The sequence below is a fragment of the Populus nigra genome, chromosome 9, assembly GCF_951802175.1.
Source record: "Populus nigra chromosome 9, ddPopNigr1.1, whole genome shotgun sequence".
NCBI lineage: Eukaryota > Viridiplantae > Streptophyta > Magnoliopsida > Malpighiales > Salicaceae > Populus > Populus nigra.
In genome coordinates, this window is record NC_084860.1 from 14492669 (window position 1) to 14513819 (window position 21151).

General features: G+C 32.7%; 2 protein-coding genes across 2 annotated transcripts; one reads left to right on the top strand and one right to left on the bottom strand.

Moving 5' to 3' along the window:
• The first annotated feature begins 4467 nt into the window (after positions 1-4467).
• Positions 4468-8168, top strand: LOC133703365 (G-type lectin S-receptor-like serine/threonine-protein kinase At4g27290). The gene is made up of 6 exons (XM_062127846.1): positions 4468-5925; positions 6127-6386; positions 6460-6670; positions 6768-7005; positions 7084-7234; positions 7469-8168. The coding sequence occupies exons 1-6, from the start codon at positions 4671-4673 to the stop codon at positions 7772-7774; spliced, it is 2421 nt and encodes an 806-aa protein (XP_061983830.1). The 5' UTR covers positions 4468-4670; the 3' UTR covers positions 7775-8168.
• Positions 8169-15241: 7073 nt separating this feature from the next.
• LOC133703362 (G-type lectin S-receptor-like serine/threonine-protein kinase At4g27290) lies at positions 15242-19693 on the bottom strand. Its single transcript, XM_062127842.1, has 7 exons — positions 18356-19693; positions 17467-17595; positions 16935-17092; positions 16617-16827; positions 16051-16288; positions 15819-15969; positions 15242-15726 (listed from the first exon to the last, which is right to left on the bottom strand). The coding sequence occupies exons 1-7, from the start codon at positions 19614-19616 to the stop codon at positions 15421-15423; spliced, it is 2454 nt and encodes an 817-aa protein (XP_061983826.1). The 5' UTR covers positions 19617-19693; the 3' UTR covers positions 15242-15420.
• Positions 19694-21151: the final 1458 nt, after the last annotated feature.

Sequence of the window (21151 nt, forward strand, 5' to 3'; positions counted from 1 at the left end):
ACAGACCCAATAAAAAATGTTTAACCCTACCGTTTTTGGATCACTATCAAATGAAAAGTATGATCATCAAGAGTTTGTTGATATCAAATTTGGAAAGAAAACTCGTAGATTTTGTACCCAAAAACGAAAAATTTACTTTTTCATAAATTATATAAAGTTAGATGGGAATTTTTATTTTTATTTTAATTGCTAATTTAACCGATATATATTGGGGAGGGGGGGGAGTGGATCATGTCCCACTTGAATAAGCGTTGCAGGTAAGCTGGAGCTGGGACAGGACATAAAGGCTTTCAAATTTCAAACTCCAAGTTGTTGGCTTTGGATTGCGGTGTGCGGCCAATCAAAGGTCCTAATCCTCCAGCTAAAATAACAAATCACAATAAATACAACTCCACCTACAATGAAGCGAAGATATCTTCCACTATCAAAATATCTGTTATCAAAATATCTTATATTTATCAATATATTAAAATAATATTTTTTTTTATTTTAAAAAATTATTTTTAACATAAACACATTAAAATAATTTAAAAATATTAAAAAAATATTAATTTAAAGTAAAGAAAAAAAATAAAAAATAATTAAAATTTTTAAAATAAATATTTTTAAAATACAAAAATAAAATTTATATTAAATCAATTTAGGATTGAAATTTCGACAAGACAAGAACTAGGACTCTATATTATTACATTAAAATGATGTAGTACCTAATCTATTTCATGACTTTCTAGCTATTTGGGTGGTGTCTCGGCTATTAAACACTGCTTTTCAAGGCTATATTTCAAAGCTCTTGGCGGCCCAATACAATACAGCGGTGTGTGGCGTGTGTTCTTAACACGCATCAAGTTTGGAGTTTTTTTTTTTTTCTTTTTTTTGAATTTTGTGTCGGTCTATTTAAAAAATAAAATCATCTTCTATAATTTAATTCTTATTTATATTTGATTTTTATTCTTGTAATTTTTTTAATAAATCATGAAATGACAAATAATTTTTAATTTCACTATCATTTAATTTTTAATCTTTTAAATTTAATATCTATTATTTTGATTATTAATTTTTTAATAAGCTATAAACTTACAATTATTCTTCAATTTCACCTCCTTTTATTTTTTTACCATTTAAATTTAAATTTTATTCTTTTAATTGCTATTTATTTTATTTTGGATTATTTTTTAAGTTGTATTTTTTTACAATTTCATCCTCCATGGTTTTTTTCTTTCAGATTTGATATCTATTCTTTTTATTGATATTTTTTATTCTTCTTCAAGTTTTTAAATTAATTATTTTTTACAATTTCATCCTTTAGAATTAAATTAGTTAGAAATTAAACTTCTTGATTGAACTCAGTTCAAGAATTTCACGGGTTATGAGTTTTAGATATTAGATCAGGTGTAAGAGGTTTACTTGGGTTAGCTTAGTTTTTTTCTTCTCCTTTTTAAAAGCTAATGTTTTTTCTTATTTTATTTTTTACCCAATTTTTTTAAATTTTCTTTATTATTTTTTATGATTTGTCTTTTATGGAATTATTTTCAGGTTCATGACTAGAGTCACCAGTTTCAAAGGTTAATGTAAGTTAACTGTTTTTGTCCTTTTTTAAAATTGATTTATTTTAATTTTATCCTTCAACATTTAATTTATTTGGAATTGATCTTCCTTTTTTTTCTTTTCTTTTTATTAAGTTATCCTAATTCTATGCCCATTATCATGGATTTTGTGGATTAACTCAGGTTAACTAAGATTTTTTTCATTGCTATGAGGTTAATCCCGGGTTCAAGACCAAAGTCACCGGTTTCAAATGTTAACTCGAATTGATTTTTTTTGGACTTTTTTTAAAATTAAATTATTTTAATTTCATCATTTAACATTTAATTTATTGGAAATTGTTCTTCTTACCTTTTTTTTCATTTCTTTTCTATTGGGTTATCTCAATCATTTGTTTTACAATTTTATCCTCTAAAGGTTTTCTTTCCTATTAAATTTGTTCCTCATTCTTTTTATTTCTATATTTTTTCATTTGACAAGTTTTTTAAATTGATATTTTTTATTTCTTGATTTTATTATTCAAAATTAAATTGATTAAGAATTAAGTTTTTTTATTGAACTCGATTCAAGGATTTCATGATTTTCATGATCATATTTTTTTCCATTGCTTTTTAAATTTTTTTTTTAGTTTTTTCCTTTAACATTAAGTTATTCGATAAATGAATTTCATAATATTATTCAATTTTCTTTCGAATATGTTTATCTTGTTATCATGACTAGGTTAGAGATTATGTTTTTTGACCCAAGTGAGCTTGGATATTGTTTTTTTTACCTTTTTAAAGTATATATATTTTTTAATTTTCATCCTTTCATATTTTATTTACTAGAGATTGAGTTTCATCTTTTTGTTTTTAATTTACTTTTGAGTTATCATGTTCTCATTTGATTTACTAGAAATTAGTATTCAAAATTTTTTCTTAGTTTTTTTTATGAGATTATCCCAATATTTTTTTGTTTTTTTATTGTTATTGTTATTTTTTAATTATATTTTTAAAATTATCAATTAAAGTTAATTAGTTTTAAATATTTTTTCTCTAATATTTTCTTTTTATATTGATTTTTTTTTGTCTGACTTGCGCGGAGGGCGTCTTCCAAGTCCTAGTCAGATGCTAGGTCAAATTCAAGTCACTGGAATTTGCAAATTTATAGAGGTGGGTGTGCAAGAGAGATTTCTTTCCCTGTGATTTCAAGTTCGAACTCTGTGGTTGTTAATATGATGACTATTAAAGGCTTACATGACCATTAACTTCAGGACCCGTGAGATTAGTCGAGATGTGCAAAAGTTAGCTGTTAATAATAATAAAAAGAAAAACTTTCCCCTCAGTACATCTCTAAAGCACATCATGAGGATTAAGGAGTAGTTTGTGTTAAATACATTTGATTCTCATGTACTATACAATTGAGAAAGACAAATATACTCGTCTTACAATTTTAAGGTACTAGGAGGTATTTTTGTGCACAAAACTATATATTTATTCATTTTGTTATATATATATATATATATATATATATATATATATATATATAAAGAGAGAGAGAATGCACTAGTATCACTTGAACTATAGCTCATTAGGCAACTATATTCAGGCTGAGATATAACCATACAACAATTGTATTAATTTTCAATTATAAAGATGACTGATTATTATGTAACTCTCTTTCGGGTAAAAAATATAATCATCGAGAGTCGAGAAAACATGTGCAAAAATGAAAACCAGCCCATTGGAAACATGGGTCTTGCCTAGAAAAGTGGGCCAAAGTGGTCCAGTAGGCTCTATGTCTAGGCCTGCATACACAGCCATAGGAGCCGAGAAGACAAGTCATAGAAGTCAAAGCACTGAAATGCAGTTAATTAAGGTAAGGATAAATAAATAAATAGAAGGAAGGAAGGAAGATATAGAGATGCCGTAAACCCAAAATAGGTGTTGTCAGTTGTGCCATTTAGGAGTGGGAATTCATGGCGTCCAAGGGCATCGAAGGGTTGAAAATAATAGTTGTGATATAATTTTTATTTGGGTCAATGATCACTTATTTTTCAAAGCACAATATTTTATATATTTAGCCTTTTTTAATTCTTTTGGGAAGGAAAGAATTTGGATCCGTAATCTGTTTACATTTATAAAGTCAGAAGTGTATTGATAAAATAGCCTATCATCATTCACTACTTGGGTGTTTTTTTCAAAAGTCAATGTTCTTTTGGAATACGCTCTGTGTGAACTACAGACTTTTCCCTCCATCTTTTCACAACAAAGGACATGTCCACCTGCTGTGGACATTGAGAAAAAAAGATATGAGGTTGATTTTTCTCGTGGCTAAGGTAGGCAGATCCTTTCGATTATTGTATATCAGGATCGAGTCTAATTTTCTCATTATATTTAGCGGGACAGGATAAACAAGCCCAACCAGCACTGGGAAAGAAGAGGAGAAGAAAAATGAAAGAGACAATGAGGAGTAGAAAACAAGGGACAGAAGGGAAGAAAAATATATCTTCGAAACGCCACTAACGACTTTTGTTTATTGAAAGTGGTTAGATTCTTCACTTAGATATAAATTAATATGAGTTGTCTTAAATCATTCTAAAACATTGCGTCTTAATATATAATATTTTGATTTTTATTAGTTAAATCGAGTTTCTTGTTTGACCTGCTTTTAAATAGAATATCTTTAATTATGCTCTTGGTTTCATGACTGAGTTGTTTTTATGTTATGTATACATTAGATTTATGTATGTATTAATCCTCAAAGGTGTTTTATTCAATGAATACATTAGATTTTGAGCTTATAGTTATTATTATTATTTTTTTTTATCATTTTTATGTTTTAAAAAATTTTAATCCAACAACTCGTAGCGTCACAGAAGCTACTAATATAGTATATACAAAGCTGACGCGTTGTTATTCTCATTGCGGATGTCTTTGGGGCGAAATTATTGAAACTTCTTGAAATAGGACTTTTCCGGCCGCGATAGATGGATCTTATGGTTATTGAAAAACGGTAGCCAATTTTTACCGAAGCTACATGGAGTCAATATCTTTGGAAACCGTCTTCACTTTAGACCAGCAGCTTGTACTAATAACAATACATTTTTCTGCGTGATCAAACCAGAACATCTATGAAAACTCTCTTGAATGGGAGCTTTTACAGTGCTGTTTGCATGCTCGTTCTTATTCTCTATGTTAATCAACTCCGCCACATCAAACATAATCTACCCAAGCCAATCCATAAGAGATGGTGCAACTCTCCTTTCAACCGGGGGAAAATTTGAGCTAGGATTTTTCAGCCCTGGAAATTCAACAAAACGTTACTTGGGAATATGGTATAAGAAGTCTCCTCGTACAGTTATATGGGTAGCAAACAGAGAAGTTCCACTTTCCAATACTTTGGGGGCTCTGAATATAAGCAGCAAAGGGATACTTGTCCTGTACAGTAGCACAAATGATATTGTTTGGTCATCGAATTCATCAAGAACTGCAGAGGATTCAGTTGCAGATCTCTTGGAGACAGGTAATCTTGTTGTGAGAGAAGGAAATGATAGTAATCCCGACAACTTTCTGTGGCAGAGTTTTGACCATCCAGGTGATACCATGATATTAGGAATGAAATTGGGGAGCAACTTCGTAACAAAGATTGACAAGTTTTTATCATCTTGGAAGAGTGCTGAAGATCCTGCTCGAGGTGAATATTCTTTCGTTATAGATACTCATGGGTATCCCCAGCTACTTCTGAAGAGGGGAAACAGTACTCTGTTTAGAGCGGGGCCATGGAATGGCGTAAAATTCATAGCAAATCCTAGCCCGATACCTATTTCCAATCAATTTGTTTTCAACAGCAAAGAGGTTTATTTCCAGTTTGGAATCCAAACACCAGTCCTTTCAAGGCTCACACTCAGTCCATTGGGCCTTCCACAGAGCTTCACATGGAATGACCGAACAAATGATTGGGTGATTACTGACGTTGGCCAGTTTGATCAGTGTGAAAATTATGCCTTTTGTGGTCCAAACACTCGCTGTGAGATGAGTAGATCTCCTATATGTGCATGCTTGGATGGATTCATTCCCAAGTCTCTAGCAGATTGGAACTTTTCAGATTGGTCAGATGGGTGTATCCGGAGAACTCCGCTAGAATGCAGCGACAAGGTTGGCTTTCTGAAATATACAGGGATGAAATTGCCGGACACATCATCTTCCTGGTACGACAAGAGCATCAGTCTCAAGGAATGTCAGGGATTATGTTTGAAGAACTGCTCGTGCACTGCTTATGCAAATTTAGATATCAGGCAAGGTGGAAGTGGATGCCTGATCTGGTTTGGTGACCTGACTGATACAAGAAGGTCAACTGGGGATGGACAAGAGCTTTTTGTTAGGATGAATGCTTCAGATTTGGGTACGTATTCCAAAATGCAACTATTTATTCATACAGTCTCATTTTACCTTTGTACTGAGGAAAAAATATTTCTGTTTCTCTTGAATTCATATAGAATGGAAAGTAGAAGGTCTTTGCTTTGCTGCTTTGTCCATATTTAACAATGAACTCTTGAACTGGGTTATACATCAGGTTCTTCTAACTATTCTTCTGTGCACTCAGGTGTACCTACGAAAAAGAGGACATTTAGTAAGAAGCTAGCAGGAATAGTCTCCAGCGCAATAGTAGCAGGCATTGGCATGCTAATGTTAGGATTCATCATTTCCATGCGGAAGTGGAATCTTAGAAAGAAAAACCACTGTGAAGAAAGGGAGGAAGATATGGAATTGCCAATATTTGACATGAGTACTATAGCACATGCCACCGATGCTTTTTCAAACAGCAACAAACTTGGAGAAGGTGGTTTTGGACCCGTATACAAGGTATGAAAAAAATCTGATACCTGACAATCTATTTTCTAACAAAAAAACTTGCTGAACTGTGTGAATCACTCAGGGAATACTCATAGGAGGGCAACAAATAGCAGTGAAAAGGCTTTCAAAGAGTTCGGGTCAAGGATTGGATGAGTTCAAAAATGAAGTTATGTTAATTGCTAAACTTCAGCACCGCAGTCTTGTAAAGCTTCTGGGTTGTTGCATTCATGAAGATGAAAGAATGTTAATTTACGAATACATGCCCAACAAGAGCTTGGACTCCTTTATTTTTGGTGCTAACCCATCTGAATTAATAAGATTGAAGTTCTATAAGTTCTATTAACTGTTACAAATCAATTAGTTAATTGGACTAATTGAGAAATTCATCAGACCAAACAGGAAGAAAACTACTTGATTGGAGTCAGCGTATCAACATTATAGGTGGAATTGCTCGAGGGCTTCTTTATCTGCATCAAGACTCTAGACTTAGAATCATCCACAGAGATATCAAAGCCAGCAACATTTTACTGGATGATGAGCTAAACCCAAAAATTTCTGACTTTGGCCTTGCTAGAATGTTCGGTGGAGATCAAACAGAGGCCAAAACTAGTAGGATAGTTGGAACATAGTAAGTACATAAACCCAATATTGTCTTGCTGATTTTCATTACTATTTTTTCAACCTAACCTGTTAGTATCATTTTCAGTGGCTACATGTCTCCCGAGTATGCATCGAATGGATACTTTTCAGTGAAATCTGACGCTTTTAGCTTCGGTGTTCTAGTCCTCGAGATCGTGAGCGGAAAGAAAAATAGGGGATTTCGTCACCTGGACCCCAACCTTAACCTTCTTGGACATGTAAGCTTTTAAATAATACTTTAATACATACAACCTTGATGAAGACGGTGGTGAATATTAAATCTTGATGTCCCTTTCAGGCATTTCAAATGAGATTAAACAAACAAATTTGCCTAGTTATTGAGACTTTCAGAAATATCATAGGAGTATTGATGTTATGGCAAAACTAGGATAGTAACAAAGTAATTAGAATGGCCAGTCTGCTGATATATGTTCTTGGTTTTTTTTCTTAAGGCGTGGATGCTTTGGATTAAAGGGACACCATTTGAGCTGATTGATGAATTTTTGATTGAGTCGTGCAATTTATCTGAAGTGCTAAGATGCATTCATGTGGCTTTATTATGTGTGCAACAACGCCCGGAAGAGAGGCCAAACATGTCAGCTGTGGTTCTAATATTAGGAAGTGAGATTCCATTGCCGCAGCCTAAACAACCTGGTTTTTTTATGGGGGAGAATCCACATGAACAGAGCACTTCCTCAAACAGGCATGTAACTTATTCAGGTGACGAGGTTAGTTTGATCTCATTAGATCCCCGGTAGCCTATCATTACATAACTGCAGAAGGAATAAGATTTCTGATCAAACAGTTGGTTTCTCGAAAATTTCACCATTCCGGCACAGAGTGCTAAAGCCAATATATAGAAGCAGAATCAGGGCTACCAATGCCAGCCAAGTAGCCAGCCAGCCACAGCTGATCATTTGCAGGATCTTACGCTGTGGATCGTAAATGGAAAGACATGTTGCAAATCGTTGCTTTTAGTTTCTGTTTCTTTTCCATTCTCATCCACTTCTCTAACTGACCTCTGAAATTCAATCTTGAATCAAATTTGTCTCTCTGCTTTGGATATGATGCTACTTATTGCCCACACCTTGTGAGGATCATGGTGCTATGAATATGTTTTTATTAATAATTAAAGTATTAATTTATTATGCATTCTAGTTCTATTATACATAAAAGTAATGAAAAGAAACTTTCAAAATGAATTTATTATAATTTAAATAGTTTTTTTTATTATATCAAAAACTAAAAATTTGTCTCAGCCGAACTCAGCTGACATGAAATATAAATTTATAAACCGGATGGACAAGGTGAAGCCAAGAAGAAGTTAAGTTTGAACGTGTCAAATGGGCATCATATTGAAAGTGGTAATAACTTTTAATTCAATTATTTGACAATGCTCAAGTTGTAGTAGAATGTTCTACAAGGCTTTGAAGTCAGAAATATATTGTTTTTTTTCCATTATTTTAGGAATTTTTTTTTCAATTAGACTTCAAAATCTCGTTTGGTTTAAGTATATTTAACTTTATCGGTTCTAGCCACTATTTTGCATATAATTTTTTAGAGCATAATATTATTATTGAACTCTGAACTTATGAAAATAGAGTTCTCTTTATAGATTGGGTTTATAACTTAGGGTTTGGGATACCCTGATGTACAATCTCTTGCTTCACACAGTGTCGTTGCAAATGAGGTTAGTTTGACATGGTTTGAGGTTGCTAGAGGCTAAATTATAAATTATAAATTATAAAATATAAAATATATTGAAACGACCAAGTAACCCAATGTAGCAATTCATAATGACACTAATTTTTTTTTCTTTCAATTTCTTATAGAACTAAATTAATAATCGATTTCTAAAAAATTATTAAGGAAAGAAAAATTCTAACATAAAAAAATATTAAAATATAAAATTAAAAAAAAATCTCATGATCAATCTCAAATTCATAATAAAAAAATACTTTTTAGTTCATCTATTTATCTTTTTTTTATTTTTCAATCCATATAGTTTTTTGAATCTTATTTTTAGTTCAATAATTTATTTTATTTATTTTTCAATTCTTAAATATTAGAGAATAGAGAAAAAATAGTTAAATTATTGCGGAAAAAAAAATTGTTAGTCGACCACGTTCTAAAAATAAAAAAAACTCTGATCTTGCTAGCTTGCACACATGACCTTTTCTGTTAATGGGCCAAGCGTGATAGGCCACCTAGACCTAGGTGCCTAGCCCTTTTTTATCTTTAAAAAATTGATGTATAGCATGATTTATTGACCAAAGAATTATTATAATCTTAAGAATAAGTTTCAATAAAAAAACAAAAAATATATATATTTAAATAATTTATGCATAATGAAGTTCGATCAACTTCGATATATTTTATATAATCATATTTGACTCGGTAATGGAAAATCGGAATTGTTATTTTGTTATCATAGAACAAATTCATTTCACAGTTAGAAGCAAAACCATCCTTGATTAACAACCTTCTAATCCAAAAAGAGTTCACAGATTTCTGTGGCCATCAATCCTCTAAACTCAACTTCAGCACTGGCTAACGCTACAACATTTTATTTTTACTCCTTCATGAGGATTGGATGGAACATATAATTAACAATGAGAATTTATGAGAGCTAGTAAATCTACACACCGAATATAATAAGGCTTATTAATTGCAAAGCTGCGAGCTGCAGAGAGAGGGTGGGATGGAAGACATGATTAATGATAAGGATTTATGAGGGCCAACAAAGCTACACACCAAATATAATGAGTCTTCATAATTACAAAGTTTTAACTATAGAGAGAGGATAAGCTGGATCAACAAGGCTGGTTAACTACAGATCTCCAAGCTGCAGAGAGAGGATGGTAGGTAACATATAATTAATAATGAGAATTTGTCAGGGTTAGCAAAGCTACATTCCACATATAATGACGCTTATTAACTATAAAGTTGTAGAGAGAGGATGAGATGAAACGACGAGGTTGGTTAGCTGTAAAGCTGTAAGCTGCTTGAAGATGATGGGATGGAACATACTATTAATAATAAGGATTTATGAAGGCCAGAAAAGCTACACACCGAAAATAATGAGGCTTATTAATTGCAAAGCAACAAGCTGTAGAGAGAGGACGAGATGGAACAGCGAGGCTGGTTAACTGCAATGCTGCAAGCTAGAGAAAGAGGATGTGACAGAACATATAAGTAATAATGACGTTTTACGAGGGCCAACAAACCTACAGACGTATGTGTAAAAGTGTAATGATGATTGTTTTTAAAATATTTTTTATTTAAAAATTATATTAATAATATTTTTTTATTTTTAAAAAATTATTTTTAGTTTAATATACCAAAATAATTTAAAAATATTAAAAATATATTAATTTAAAATAAAAAAAAATTCAATTTTTTTTAAAAATACTTTTCAAACACAATTACAAACTCCCTCTTCGCTGCAAAGTTGTAAGCTACAGAGAGAGGATTGGATGAAAAAACGAGTTTAGGACGTTAGAATTATGTTTTTGGACGGTTTAGAATCGTTAAATACAATGTTGATGTCGCTTTGCATGTTGATGAGTTTTGGCAGAATTTGATTGAGATTGCATGTAAGGAATTCTAGGTTTCCTCATCAAGCGGTTGACTAATTAAAATGAACAGGTTGACTAGTTGTTGAACATACATTGTGGTCGACTATTTGAGGTGTGGGCGGTCGACCAGTTAGAAAAATAGTAGCGGGGTAGTTCAGTCAGTCGACTTGTTAAGAAGGTGCAGTCGACTAGTTTGTGTTTGGTAGATCAATTGGTTTACTTGTTGCTACCGGTCGACCAATTAGTTGAAACTAGCCGATCAGTTGGTTGGTGTAGTGGATGAGCGGTTGGTCAATCCAGTCGACTAGTTAACGCTGAAGTGATGGTTAATCGAGTATGTTAGATTCGATCAATTTTGATGATGTTTGAAATTAATCGAGTGAATCAATTCGGGTTATTATTATAATTTGATCTCTAAGTTTAGAGTTTTAATCTTTGATGTTACGTTGCTTTGAGTTGTTTTTTAGTGTTTTTCATATCTATTATAGGTTTTGCTAACGTTCCTTTTACGAAGCCTCAATGATCTCTAGTTTTGCATTCGGTTATCTTTTATATCCATTTTCAGGTAAGTGAAATAATATATATATGTTCTCTAGCTGACAAGTAGAATGTCAATAATATGATATGTAATTTTGATATGCATATTTTTTTTGTATACTATTTAATATAATATCTTTGATATACTTGTTTTGATCAGTACTTGATACAAGTAACTATATTCACTCATCTTAAAATGTATATTAGCATATATTATAGTTATTACCTCTTATTGAGGGTTTGAACTCACCTTTTTATTTATATTTTTCAAGTCTTTAGTTCAGTAGGATCTTTGGACTATATTCTTCCTGCTTTTTAGGTTAGTATGCCTCGTTTGATTCTCGAGACCATTAGTTTATTTTTTATTTGTTATTTTTAGATACTCAATATAATGATTTTAATTATATATTGAATTTGTTTTGGATTATTTATGAAAGAGTTGGATTTTAATTTATTTATTAAATTTCTCATAATTGAATATTTGATTTTATATTAAGTTATTATATGATTTTTATGATATTAAATATGTAAGTTCTGAGAACTAGCACAAGTGGAGCATCCTGAGACGCTACGTATGTGTTGCTGCTTGCTGGTCATGAATTTCGGAACAGAGTCATGACAAATATAATGTGACTTATTAATTGTAAAGATACGAGTGAACCTAGGAAAAACCTTTTTTTTTTTTTTTCATTTATAGGTGGGTAACAATCAAACAGGCCCGTGCCTAGTTTCTACTCATCTAACAAAGGCTCAAATAAGAATTTCAATAAAATACAAATGGTTTATATATATATATATATATATATATATATATATATATATATATATATATATAATTGGAGCATTTTTTTTATTCACAAAGTCGTTAAATCTAACATCACTTTGAAAACATATGCAATTGATACTCTAATCATATGCTACAATTCTTTTTGTATCATTCTTGAAATAATAATCTTTCTTGACTAATTTGATTATAATAACATCATATAATGTGTCATCAATAAGGATATTAAATACTATCTCCTACAGTAATCAGTAATAATAATATTGTAGCCCTGCATATGCACATCACGTGCTCTTCTCAAGATCATGTTGGTGGGTAATTAGCTTAAAAAATTTAATTTTCTTTTAAGGTCGGGCTGCACACCATTGTCTAAGCTACCCCAAAGTACAGAGACTTGGAATTTGGCTTGGACGTATATTTTCCTACCGAAGCAACTTTTTGTCGAGCAGCAGTACAGTACCGACTATTGACGTAGTTGCTCTTCCAATAACAAAAGAACTAAAGAAGTGAAGACCTCCATTCACTAATATACCGGTCCGTGAAAAGTTGTGATGCAATAATGCATTACATGAAAAGAGAAAAATGAAAAATTCCGGCAGCATGCAACTTCCAGGAGGCCCGTGATTCTTTTTTCTATACTTGCTTAATCAACAAGGAAATCGAATTACAGAGGAGCATGAAACCATGAATGATCCAAGAAGGTTGCCTGAACTTACTCCAATTTTATATTCGAGTGATACAGACCTGCTTTTACTCCAGCTCTAGTCCGTCAGACATCGATATCTTATCTCTCCGAGTGTGTATTTTGGTTTAGGTTTATTTAAGATTTGAACAACCAATAATGGACTTGGCTTAGGATTGAATTCTTGGCCAAATAAAAAAAATAAACTTCTTTCATGCCATCAAATTAAGTACAATTTAAGTTGGTAAAGTCTACTGCCGGGTCTAGTCCTTTTCACCCTTGTAGGAGCATGGATTTCTTATCATTAATGTTCACACAACGTATAATTTGGATGGGATTACTTGATTCCTAAAATTTTACAATTCTAAACTGTAAAAAAAAAAAAACTTTTAAACCTAATATTATATCTCGTAACTATACAAAAAAACATGTTAGTTTCTAAAAGGTCCTTTTTTCATTAATTATCCTTTAAAAAAATTGCTTATAAGGCTATTTAAATACAAAAAATAACATCCTAATTAGTAAAATTTTAATTGAATTGAATATCCTAATCTAAATAGAAAAAAAAAATTAAAAAACATTTGTCCTTGAGTTAACCATTACAAATTGAACCCTTCCATCTCAAAAAATTATATACTTCAACTATAATAATGTAGCTAGTCTATTCAAGAAATAGTATAACTTTGACATGTGGACTTTAAAATTTAATATATGATGTGTGCAAGCTAAGAAAAAAAAACCATATCTAATGTTACACGTTTGTTATTATAAAATCTTCTTGATGTTCATTCATGCATTCTCTTACTTCAAACTTGTTCTCATCATTTATGACTCCTAGTATTTTGACATGTAAAGAAACTCCAAGATAATCTTTCACAATACCTCTATATAACTCGTCAAAGATTACCGTGTCCTTCATGTCATTGTTTACTAGATTTTCATCCTTACTTGATCATGTTAACTCCTTCCTTGATCATGTTATCATGTTAGCCTAACTTTGAAATTTCAAAACTAGACACTTTCTAATCTAATTCTTCTCTTTGAACTCTCTCAAATCCATCACCTTGTAAATTAACTTTAATAGTAATCTTTGGTGAGGAAGAATTTTATGGATTCACCAATATTTCTAATTTTTACATGTATTTTTCAATGTTCTAGATCATGATTTTAGTCCCATCATCTTTTTTCATGGAGAGTAATGCAGCTGGTGGTTTCTAATTATACTGTAAACTTTTCTTTCAGGATTGTTTAACCTAAAAGATCCTCATTTTTTTAGTTCTTCAAGACTTTAAGAATCATTATAAGATACTAATTTAGGAGCATCATTTATTAATTTCTCCTTTACTATTAAAGGATGAAATATCGACAAGCAATGTAATGTTTACAGTAGTAGTGTTGTTGTTATTGCCGTCACTATTGTGATGTTGAAACTTTGAACATCTAAGAGATGATATCTCCTATAGGTTTCTCCTCCTTGCTCTTAAAAAATGTTGAACACAAGTCAAATAATAATAACATGATTGTTTAAATTTTCAATATAAAATTTCCACATAATTATTTTGGATGAAATTAATAATTTTCTTAATATTTGCCAAAGACAACATTAAAGTATTATCAATATAAGCTCTATATTCTAGAACCTCAAACCATCATCTAGTATCATAAGTAAGTTTGTGTATGGAAAATCTTACTTTTTGATAACAAACAACTTTCAAATAAAATTAAGCTTCTAGCTTTAATAACTATCTAAAAAACTCTTTATTCAAAAAATTTCCATCAAAGAAAGGAATCTCTTTAAATTTAAAAATGCGTAAAGAAAAAAGTTGACTGCTAATTGAGTTTTCAATGCATTGTTTATTGTATATACCACCTTTCATAAATTTGATGGTTCATCCCAAGGTAAGTCTTTGAGCACATCCCATTTTCATCATAATTTGTGTTTATACCTTCCTCTCATAGTATCTGCAGATGGTTCAAGCGTTTTGTAATTTTTTTTAATGAATATTCAACTCGATCTAATATCTACAACTGGGTTCTTTATGTTGCCTTCTAAGCCTTCATAATGCCCTATACAGCCTCCACTCTTGTATTGTGGAATGGAAAGTTGTTGACAATACCTTTATTCATCAAACATGTCAAACTTGTTCTGTTACCAATTGACTCAACATATAGAGTGGATAGGGTTCCTCATTCCTTAAAGTTTTATAGTCTCAAATTATAGAGAAAGAATCTAAGATTTTCAAGCCTAGAGTTACAACCCTTTACCATTGAGAAAATTCTGAAAGCTTTGATAGTTTTTTTAAAGTTTTTTGTCATTAATTCTCCTCTGAAAAAATATCCTACAATGCTGTTTAAAAATAATAAAAAAAGTCTTAATTAGTAGATTTCTAATAAAATCAAAAGTTTTAATCTAAATATTAAAAAAATCTAAAAACAACAAGGAAAATAAAGAGAATTTCAAAACAATACTTTCTAATTTAATTTGGGCTTGAAAACAAAAAGAGCTAAGTCAACTCCTATGCAAATAGATCTTTAGGACAATCTGGTAATATTTTAGTTTTATTTAATAATTTGATAAAAAATTATGCTAAATTTTATTAATTTACGCATTGGATTCATTTAGAATTACTCAAAACCTGGAAAATTTAATAATTTTAAAAATTGTACAATATAAATAATTATGTCAAGAATAATAAAGAAAGTACCCCACGTCATTTTTTCCCCAATCTTTTTCCTCAGTGAAGAAGAAAGGACTGACAGAAAAATAAGAATATATACTCTTATTGATACAATTTATAAAAACGTTGTTAAAGAAATAATCTGTCATCGAGCAGTTAACAATGTGATAGTAATTTCGTTCGCGGAACATGTATCAACCTTGCTAGATGAAGACTCATGATCGAATAGTTTCCTTTCTGTGAAAAATCCAGGCTCTTTAGGGTCAGGCAATGCAATGTTACTACTTAACATTAGCACCACAGTTGACATAGTAGGCCTATCCTCAGGAGCTTGTTGCACACACAGTAGACCCACATGGATCACCCGCAAAACTTCGGATAAGTTGCAGGTGTCTTTTAAAGAATCGTTGATTAGCTCGAATGACCTTTCTTCCTTGTAAAGTTTCCATGCCTGAATTCCAAGACCAAATTCATTTGAGGAACCAGAAGAGGTTTAAGATGACAGAGGAAAAAAAAAGAAAGGGTATTCACATTGATACTTACATGACCAAGAAGGTTGTGCTTATGGTCTTGATGAATGAATCCTCTATTTCTCTTCCCATTTACTATCTCTAGCACCAAAACACCGAAACTAAATACATCGGATTTTATAGAAAAGATCCCGTCAGTTGCATATTCTGGAGACATGTAACCACTGCAAGAAATTGTTTAACAAAGTTATTAATGTTGCAAGCAGAGAAAACTTGAAACTATGCAGCCTGTTTGAAATGCTTACTATGTTCCAACTACTCGTTTTGTGTTTCCCTGAATTTCATTTCCACCAAAACTCCTGGCCATGCCAAAATCTGAGATTTTTGGGTTCATATCATAGTCCACAAGTATATTGCTGGCTTTTAGATCTCTATGAATGATTCTTAGCCGGGAATCTTGATGGAGGTAAAGAAGTCCTCGAGCTACCCCATTGATAATGTTGTACCTCATAGACCAGTCCAATAACTTGCTCTGCTTTTGATCTGAAAGTATTATTTTGATGGATGTTAATAATATTAGAGAATAATATAAATTATATTTTGAAATATATTTTAAAGGTTAAAGTTTTTGGATTGAGATGGTCTTGATGATCAAATGATTATAAGTATGAATATTATCACGATAAAATTAATTACAAAGTAAAGTGTAATAGAGTACAACAACAGAATATGTTTCAATAATATCAATATCTCACTATGTATAACTTAATATTTTGGTGGCACTATTGGCAGTGACTAAGATCATTGCAGTTTTCAATATGCTATTAGTAACAAGTCAACTAATTAGATTGAAGTCTTGAGATGGCCATACCAAAGATGAAGGCATCCAAGCTTTTGTTAGGCATATATTCATAGACCAACATTGTTTCTTCGGATTCAATGCAGCAACCAAGAAGCTTGACAAGATTTCGGTGTTGAAGTTTCGCAATGCATATAACTTCGTTCTTGAATTCATCAAGTCCTTGTGTCGAAGTCTTTGAAAGCCTTTTCACAGCTATCTCTTGTCCATCTTCTAGCTTGCCCTGAAAGATTATTTGAACTAGTCACTGTAACCCTGTATCAAAATTGACTAGCACCGTATACATTGGTGTAATGAACTATCAGCAAATCCTCTCATCCAAAGCTTTACCTTGTAGACAGGTCCGAATCCACCCTCTCCAAGCTTATTGGCCCCTGAGAAATTGCTCGTGGCAATAGCTATGGTTGCGAAGTCAAATACTGGAAGCTCTAAATCTTTACCGGTGCTATTAATTGAGTAGTCTCTTTCTTGCATCGAAACCATCCTTGCTGTAAAATGGGAAATGCATTGCATAAATCAAACAGGTCTACGTTTTTCTTTGAATTTCTTTTGCGTACTTTGAATTTCTTTTGCGTACTTCTCGCAGAAATAAACTAGCCATCATGTATGTCAGCAAGTTTATATATCTTAAAATTAAAATGCTAGTTCAGACTCTTCCCCAATCTTAATTAAACAATAGCAGCATAGAAATTCTTCCACCGTGGTGATCATCAGGTTTTGTAAACAACCAGAACAGATATGGAAGTCATCAAGTATACCAAAGAGTAATCTGCATTGCATTAATATCCAATGCAATAATTCCTTTCCCTGCTCATTGAATCAACAACCAGCAACGTCAATTAAAGGGTTTGATAGAAATTACCTACTGTCTTCATCTTCCTCCTCCTCATCAGAAACAGCAGGCAAACGCCTAGGATGGTAATTCCAGCAACCAACAAACAGATGGCTATAATCCACACTCGCGTCGTCCTCTTAGGACTTCTAGTTGGCTCTGCATAGCCAACATGACCGAGTTTTAAAATCAGTAAAGCTTAAATAATATAAATACAGGAAATGTGTTTTGTGCACTGGTATTGATTTCAGTTTCCAGTACTACTAAGTTTTCAACTAGAAATCATAAAAAATTAAACAACCATAATGTTATTCAATTTCCCACTACCTTAATTAAAAATTGTGATAACCAATTGGAAGTTCACCTGAGACAAAAAAGTCTTTACAATTTTCTTCGTCAAAGCAAATTAAAATACAGCTAGAAATGGTAGCATTTTTCTATATTGATCCACCCCGAAATGGACTCGTTGATATACTATACAAATAAGTCTTGTTCAATATGCATAGGTTTGATCAGTTTGGATTCTTCCCTGTGAAACTTTCCATGTTTACTAAATCTTAGATAATTTTTAAGCAGTTGAGGTGTGAATTATTGAGTTCTTGCTAATAAAATTTGATAAAGGTTTAGCTCAGGACGTCTGTATCTACTAACAAAATCCATGCTCAATAAAAAAAGAAAATGAAAGAAGAATTAGACTTCATGTGGGCTCTAACATTTAACAATCAATAACAAGAAAGAAGAAATAAAAAATAAACCCCGTGTGCATTCAATTATGTTCTTTGGCCTTCTCATATTGGAAATCAAAAGGTATCCATAGGTCTAAAGCATCTGCAGCACTAGTGGAATTTGTGTTAACATGTGACTGAAATGAAAGAAAATAATCTAACAGACCAAGAAAATAATATGAAAGAATTCATACCTAAATCAGAGGCAGATAATCTAATGTAAAAATCTTGTCCAGTTTCAGTGTACTCTCTGATATCAAGAAGATCCTCAAACCAAAGCAAGCATCCAGTTCCATCTGTTATATTCAAAGTCGAATAAGCTGTGCAAGAACAATTCATCAAGCAAACCCTTCGACATTCTTCAAGGTCCATTGTCATATTAAACGAGGATGTCCTTGTATCTGGCAATTTCACACTTGTTACCTTCTGAAAACCCTCTCCTGCCCTGCAAATTGATTCATTCTTCCTAACGCATCCTCCAGACCAATCCCCAGAATCCCAATCTTGACGAGACTTTGGCTGAAATCCGTCCAAGCATGCACAAGCAGGGGAATTGTCGATGTTACAAATTCCATATGCACCACATACTGCATACCTATCACAATTATCCATCTGGGCTGTCAAGTACAGATTCCATGTTCTTGTGCTGCTAGTCCAGGTGAAACGCTGCAAAATCCCATCATTCGTCAGCAACATACGCGTCACAACTGAACTGTCTGTCAGATCGTACCTGTAATAAATCTCCTTCTCATTGTAAACAAACTCGTATGTGTAAATTGGGTTCGGTTTCAAATTAGGCATCCCACTGAATTTAAGACCATTCCATGGTCCTGATCGGAAAACTATGTTCTCACCAACCCTGATAAATATCTGCGGATATCCACCAGGATCAAGCATAGTTGTAGAATCACCCAATGAAGGATCATTAGTGCTTTTCCATGACACCAAGTACCGATCAAGGCCAGTAATCAAGTTTCTGCCAAACTTGAGGCCTGGCAAAAACGTGTTACCAGGATAGTCAAAACTATCCCACAAGTAATCATCCTCGTTTGTATCATCTGCTTCTCTTATAACAAGATTTCCTGAATCCAAAAGCTGAGCTACTGGATTCTGCGGCACTCTTGATGTATTAGTAGACCATAAAACAACATTTGTTGAATTATGAAGGACAAGGATTCCCTTGCTGGTCACTTGCAAAACACCTGATGTGTCATTGAGTGGTGCTTCTCTGTTGGCAACCCAAACCAGAGTCTCACTAGAGAACTTGTACCATATTCCTACATAACGCAAACTTGTACTTCGAGGGCTAAAAAATCCTAGCTCAAAGTTGCTCCCAGCTGAAACTACGGTCTCTCCGTCTATGATTGACTGGTTTACAGCTATGGTATCTGCACCATCGGAGGGTGTGAAGATGAAGAAGATGAAACATAAAGAAACTAGTGTAAGACCTTTCATGGATGTTTAATTTGGTTGCCTAACTAATGAGCTGTTTTGTCTCTGGTTTAAAGATGGTCTCATTAGGTAAGAGTGACAAAATTAACTTCTCAAAACAAATTTATATTCTCTTTTATCTTTCTTGCCTATTATTTTGGTCACATTAGTCAGCTAGCTTAACATGTGAAATGAATTGATGAATTTTTAGTGTGAAAGGTGGGCCAGGGGTCTAGAACTCTTTGACTACATGTGATGGAGAACAAGAAATATTTATCTTGGGGCAATGGATAAACACTACTTCCGAGCTTGTTGTACCAATTTGAAGCCTTTCCAAGTCGTCACCTGATTTAAAACCCATGATTCAAAATATTGTCCATATTTGAAACTTAAGATAATGAGGTTAGAGCAACCTTATCGACTAGAGACAGCCTACAATTTGTCAAATCAATATATGTTTAGGCTTAGCATTTGGTTGAGCACAAGAATATTGGGTTATTACCTTATCTTTGGTTATTCTTTTAGAAAAAAAAATCCAGGTAAAAGTAAAAAAAAATATTGATCTATCAGTGCCTCTAAGTCTTTGTTTATTATATGCAAAGATTTTGAAAGTCTTTGTCAGCAGTAGATTTAACCCTTTTACTATAGATTTTACGTGTCCCACATAGGACCGCTAGGATCTTCAAGTCCAGGTTGTTTGCCTTTACTAGGAGAAAGTGCTCCTTGGCAAATAAAATAGTGGCTGACTTTGAATGTGGTAATTGAGTGGATTTTTTTAGATCTATGATGATATGAAAGGTATTTAATCTGGCGGTGGGAACGAGAAGATTTTTTCTTTATAACCATGCCATTCTTGCTTGTTACTTTTCTTTTACTTTTACTTTCTATGATTTTTTAAAATCTACTCTCGCAACAAGACCCTAAATCATCTTTACTCTAATCCAAGAGGAGAAAAACCTACTTCAAACATTTCTTTTATCAGAACTTGTTTCTCTATCTTTCTTTTAAAGAGAACAAATAGACTTTATAAACATTAGGTTTGTTTCCAAAAAGAGAGGTGCTCTTGTCCCTGATGAGGAGTTCAAGTTTCAACTCGAGCCTGAAAGAAACAGAAAGGGACAAGGTTCATTAAACTAGGTCCTAGGACAAGAGGGGGGGCTACATTGGTATCCTCCTCTGCTAAGGAGGTGTGAAAACCTTCTCGCAGGAGTCCTTCTCCTGCCCATGCTAGATATACTTAGGAAAGAAGGTCTTACAGGAGTTCTTCTCCTACTCTTGTGAGAGATACTCAAGATAAAGGGAGGTTGCTCCAAACTCCTATAGACGACATCCTTAGCAATGTAAGTGTTGGGGATGTAAAGTTTGTGGCTCGTCACTAACTTGAAGAGTATATGTCTTAGATGCCCGACCTTGCATTGCGTATCAACAAGTAGATCCTAGGCTCCACCTAGGGTTATTTTGAAATCACCGCCCTATTTGTATATACACAATGTGGTATTCCTCCCCTCTTTAAGGGTTTGTGAGGGAGGTGTTTGGTTACTACCAATTCGGTCCAGGCC

Excerpts from the sequence above, each read along its gene's own strand:
- LOC133703365 (XM_062127846.1), top strand. The coding sequence starts at position 4,671 with ATGGGAGCTTTTACAGTGCTGTTTGCATGCTCGTTCTTATTCTCTATG. Across the intron at positions 6,387-6,459 it reads GTTTTGGACCCGTATACAAG|GGAATACTCATAGGAGGGCA; the intron begins GTATGAAAAAAA and ends TGAATCACTCAG. Across the intron at positions 7,235-7,468 it reads ACCTTAACCTTCTTGGACAT|GCGTGGATGCTTTGGATTAA; the intron begins GTAAGCTTTTAA and ends TTTTTTCTTAAG.
- LOC133703362 (XM_062127842.1), bottom strand. The coding sequence starts at position 19,616 with ATGAAAGGTCTTACACTAGTTTCTTTATGTTTCATCTTCTTCATCTTC. Across the intron at positions 15,970-16,050 it reads AAACGAGTAGTTGGAACATA|TGGTTACATGTCTCCAGAAT; the intron begins GTAAGCATTTCA and ends AATTTCTTGCAG. Across the intron at positions 15,727-15,818 it reads AGCACAACCTTCTTGGTCAT|GCATGGAAACTTTACAAGGA; the intron begins GTAAGTATCAAT and ends CTTGGAATTCAG.